General features: G+C 40.0%; 1 protein-coding gene across 1 annotated transcript in view; it reads right to left on the bottom strand.

Annotated features, from left to right (window-relative positions):
• Nucleotides 1-3,074: 3,074 nt before the first annotated feature.
• CDADC1 (cytidine and dCMP deaminase domain containing 1) overlaps nucleotides 3,075-4,600 on the bottom strand; it is a gene marked incomplete at its 5' end in the record, with an annotated part of 87,162 nt that continues 85,636 nt past the window's right edge. Inside the window, one exon of the mRNA XM_014537231.1 lies at nucleotides 3,075-3,622. Within this exon, the coding sequence (XP_014392717.1) occupies nucleotides 3,549-3,622 (74 nt within the window). The remainder of the gene's footprint in view (nucleotides 3,623-4,600) is intronic.

Here is a 4,600-nt window from a genome sequence, read left to right on the forward strand (position 1 = left end):
GTGCACAACGTAACAAACTGTGAATAGCATTTACATTGTCATAATAACAGACAGTGAATATTGATGCAACCAAAATAAAAGTATAACAATAGTCGGAAGATGGAAGTGTGTGGAGAGGAGACTGAAGTGAAAGAAAGTCTTCCACAATGGAAATTCAAAATATAAAAGCCTAAAACTGAAAAACTACTAAGGGAAAATATAGACATTATTTGGAGTTTTGGAGATAAATACAAAAGAATCAGCTAGAATAGTCGAACCTGATTGCCTCTGGGGAGGGATGGGGTAAGGGGAGACTATTGTTTCAAAGTAAGGTTTAATGAACTATTTGATCATTTTAAATGTGTAGGTATAATTTTACTAAAATAACTAAATTTACAATAATGGAAATCCTTGAATCTATTACTACAACATACATGTTAAAATCAGCCAATCTGTCAACATGTGCACTTACATTAAAAGCAAAACTAAAAATGGAAAAACTTTTGCTAGTCATGCTTGAGGAGGCCCTTGGCACTGCTCCTTACCTACATCCGTTGGGTGGTTCTCAGCCGTGAAGCTCATCAGAATCACCTGGAGGCCCTGCAAAGACAACAGACTGCCTGGCCCCACCCCCCAGCATGTGTCTGATTTAAGGTCTGGATGAGCCCTAAGAAGGTGCATTTCTAACAAGTCCCCAGGTGATGCCAACCTGTTGGGGCAGGGACCACATTCTGATAATTGTTCTCTATTACTTGGTTATATATTTGTATCCTTCACTAGACTGTGAGCTTCTTGAGGGCAGGGAGAATTTCTTACACATCTCATCGCCAGAGTCTGGCCGGTGTCCAGCAGTCATTCGATCAGTAAACAAATACTGAATGCCCATTATGTGCCAGGCACTGTTGTAGGCACTGGATTCAGCAGTTAAAAAAAACTCTATATCTAAATATCTGTTTATCTATCTATCTATCTATCTATCTATCTATCTATCTATCTCCCTGCCTCATAGAGCTTACCTTCTGGTACTACATAGTAAACTCTCAATAAATTCTGAAATCTGACCAGTTGTACAGAAAAAGATGGCATTGTCATGATCATTTTAATAGTGCTATGGAAATATCAATTTTCCATTTCCGAATCACAGCTTTTCCCTTTGGTATGTTTCTCCCATTTGTATGTATCTTCTGATATCCACCCCCCTCCAACACCCAACAATAAATCCATAAACCTGGCAGTATTCCAGGCTTTTGGTTGGGTCTTACAAAATATTGACTGATTAATAAAACATTTGATGGAGGTAACATATTAGTAAAACAACAAATCCAAGAAAACTTTTAAGTACATCTAATTAGTGTACGAAAGCAACTGGGGATATAAACAAATCTGTTTGCATATTGATAAATATTAAAGAAGAGCTTAACCACTGGTTACCTCTAAGGGCACCTCTTCTCCCTCCCTCTCTATTCCATGCCCTACACCTTGTGTAAAAATGCTGACAGTTCTCAACTGCCTGCTATGACTTTGAACTCCCAGTGGAACTAAACAGCCTTCTGTAGATGCAAGGGCATCTGGTCAGGATTCGGATTGTCCTGTGCAATTCTGAGGAACCAGCAGAGGCCTTGTGAAGCCACGTGGTGTCGTGGACAGGAAGGGACATCAGCAGAGCCAAGCCTGGTTGCCTCTGTCACCAGGGAAGTAGTTCCTCAGGACGGCCTGCCACGGGCCCGAGGGCCACGGCCACCGCAGCTCCCTCTCTAACTGCAGGAAAGTACAAAGCGGGAACCTTCATCTTGGAAGTAATTTTCTGAAAATTTCTCAGCGAGAGAGAGAGAGAGAGAGAGAGAGAGAGAGAGAGAGAGATTGATTTGATTCCTGAAGAGCAGTTTGGAATGATGTAACTGAAATGACCATAAGTTTACTTTCAGGACTGTCAGTATGCTTAATGATTGCAAATGTTTTTGAAAGGCCTTGAATTCAAAGCCATGAGACACTCGGTGTTAATTATGTGGAGGGGAAATGGTCATCATTATGAACAGAATTCTAAAAAGCTAGTTTCAATATTCCAAACTATTTCTTCTCTGTTAATCATATCCAAATTGAAAATTCATTGCTAGTGATTTCAGGAGTAAGTGCTATCAAATAGTAATACAGTCTCAAAATAATATTTTCCTATTGCTATCCTAAATCAGTAATATACCACTGTAGTCCAACAAATCACTATGATTTCTACATATGAAAGACTTAAGAAAAATTAATAACCTTTTAAAAAATATACTTTTAGTAATGCAGACAAGGTCCACTAACTTCATTTATGTGATTCAATCTTAAATAAATTCTGGTTATTAGAAAGCTTTGGGTATAAATGTGAACTTCTGGTGATTCATACAATGACTCTTTAAAATGGCCAGGTTGGCCCTGGCTGGCATGCCCAGTGGTTAGAGTGTCAACCCTCACATCTAAGGGTCACAGGTTCAATTCTGGTCAAGGGCACATACCTAGGTTACAGGTTTGATACTTGGTTGGATACATCAATGTCTCTCTCACATTGATGTTTCTCTCTCTCTCTCTCTCTCTCTCTCTCTCTCTCTCTCTCTCTTTCTCTCCTCTCTTTACCCTCCCCACTTCCTTTCCTCTCTCAATGGAAAACATATCCTTGGGTGAGGATTTTAAAAAATTTGTTTTTAGCCGAAACCGGTTTGGCTCAGTGGATAGAGCGTTGGCCTGCGGACTGAGGGGTCCCAGGTTCGATTCCGGTCAAGGGCATGTACCTTGGTTGCGGGCACATCCCCAGTGGGAGATGTGCAGGAGGCAGCTGATCGATGTTTCTCTCTCATCGATGTTTCTAACTCTCTATCTCTCTCCCTTCCTCTCTGTAAAAAATCAATAAAATATATTTTTTTTTTAAAAATTGTTTTTAATGGCCAGGTTGGCTCAATGGTTGAGTGTTCATCCATGTACCAGGAGGTCACCAGTTCGATTCTCGGTCGGGGTACATGCCCAGTTTGCGGGCTCGATTCCCAGTAGCAGGTGTGCAGGAGGCAGCCGATCAATGGTTCTCTCTCATCACTGATGTTTCTAATCTTCTCTCTCCCTTCCTCTCTCTAAAATCAATAAAAACATACTTAAAATAAAATGGCCAGGTTGTTTAAAATAAAATCCTTGGAGCATTTTATTGATTGTCACCATTGTAATCCAAGGGAATTAATGTTTCTTAAAAGATGTGTATTTCTCTGCTGAGATGTGACCTCCAGTGAACCACACCCCCATTTAGACTGGCGAATATAAAGCAAACAGGGAGAAATCAATCCCTGTGGGAATCAAGCTGGTCTCACTATGCCTCTACTACTGGTACCCCATTTAGTGTAATAAAAGAGCACAGAACTATATTCTGGAAAACAAATCTCAAAATATTATCATTACTGTCATTCATATGCTAGTAATAAATTAGCATTCCCAGATTCTTTTCAACTATTTGCAAAATCCACCCTTATTGTCTGAGTTAACGAGGCTGACTTTTTAAAGTGCAATGAAAATTCTTGACGTCTTCACTCCAGTTCAGACAGGTCTCCTTAGTGGTTTCCAAGACACAGCTTCTTGTGTGGGTGCATTTCTTCATTCGGAGGGATGGGTCGCACCACACCATCTAGTGTTCAAGAATAACAACGTCAGGAAAACTTCACTTCAAATATGTTTGCATTCGTTAAAGTCATATAGGTTGCAAGATCAAAATAATGCTTAAGTTAAAAAGGAATATTCTTTATCTTAACATGCTCAACTGTTGAAGACAGATTCCAGATAACTCACTCAGGTAATACAGTATCTAAGCTTTAAAAAAATGGGCTCACAACAGTGTAAGGCCAACCATTCCTTAAACATTTTTTGGGGAAAATTTGATCCTTTTATTAGCTGGGAAGAAACAAAATGAACCTCCTTCTCCTTTAAGGAGGTGAGGGAACAGTCTGTGGAGCATAGAGAGTACGAGGGAAGGCTCCACAGTTCCCACACTCCTCCACTGGAAGGGAGTCAGACCTAGCTCACTGCTCGGATGGGAGAAGAGGCTGGCTTCAACCTCTCCCGTCTTTTGATTTTAAGAGCTTAATTGGTATGAGAAATTGCATGTTTAAAGTATACAATTTGATAAGTTTTGATATTAGTATACATCCCAGAAACCATCACTTAAGTCAATGTGATGAACATATCCATTATCTCCAAAAGTTTCTCCCGCCCCGCTGCTTCTCGTCTTTCCAGGGACCTGCTTGCCCTCCAAGCCTGTGTTTTCTGCTCTGCTCTGTTTTCTTAGCCATAAGGACACCTGATTAGGAGGGCGCAGTCTTGCCGTCTGGAGGCAGATCGGGAAAGCCTACCCCCTCTCTTAAAAAAGAATATATATAACACAGATGGAAATTTTAATGCCTAATAATAAAATGTATATTCAAGACCACCCCCAAAAACTAGAACAAAATTACTTCTGTATGCTCCCCAATCTAATCCCATTCCTCTTTCACCCCATTCAAAAGTAACTGCTATCTTGAATCCTGTGTTTCCCATTGCTTCTTAAAAATAATTTTACCACATATACTAAACAATACAGTATTGGCTTCCTTTTTTTTTTTTATCTACC

The sequence above is a fragment of the Myotis brandtii genome, unplaced genomic scaffold (assembly GCF_000412655.1).
Source record: "Myotis brandtii unplaced genomic scaffold, ASM41265v1 scaffold174, whole genome shotgun sequence".
Taxonomy (NCBI): Eukaryota; Metazoa; Chordata; class Mammalia; order Chiroptera; family Vespertilionidae; genus Myotis; species Myotis brandtii.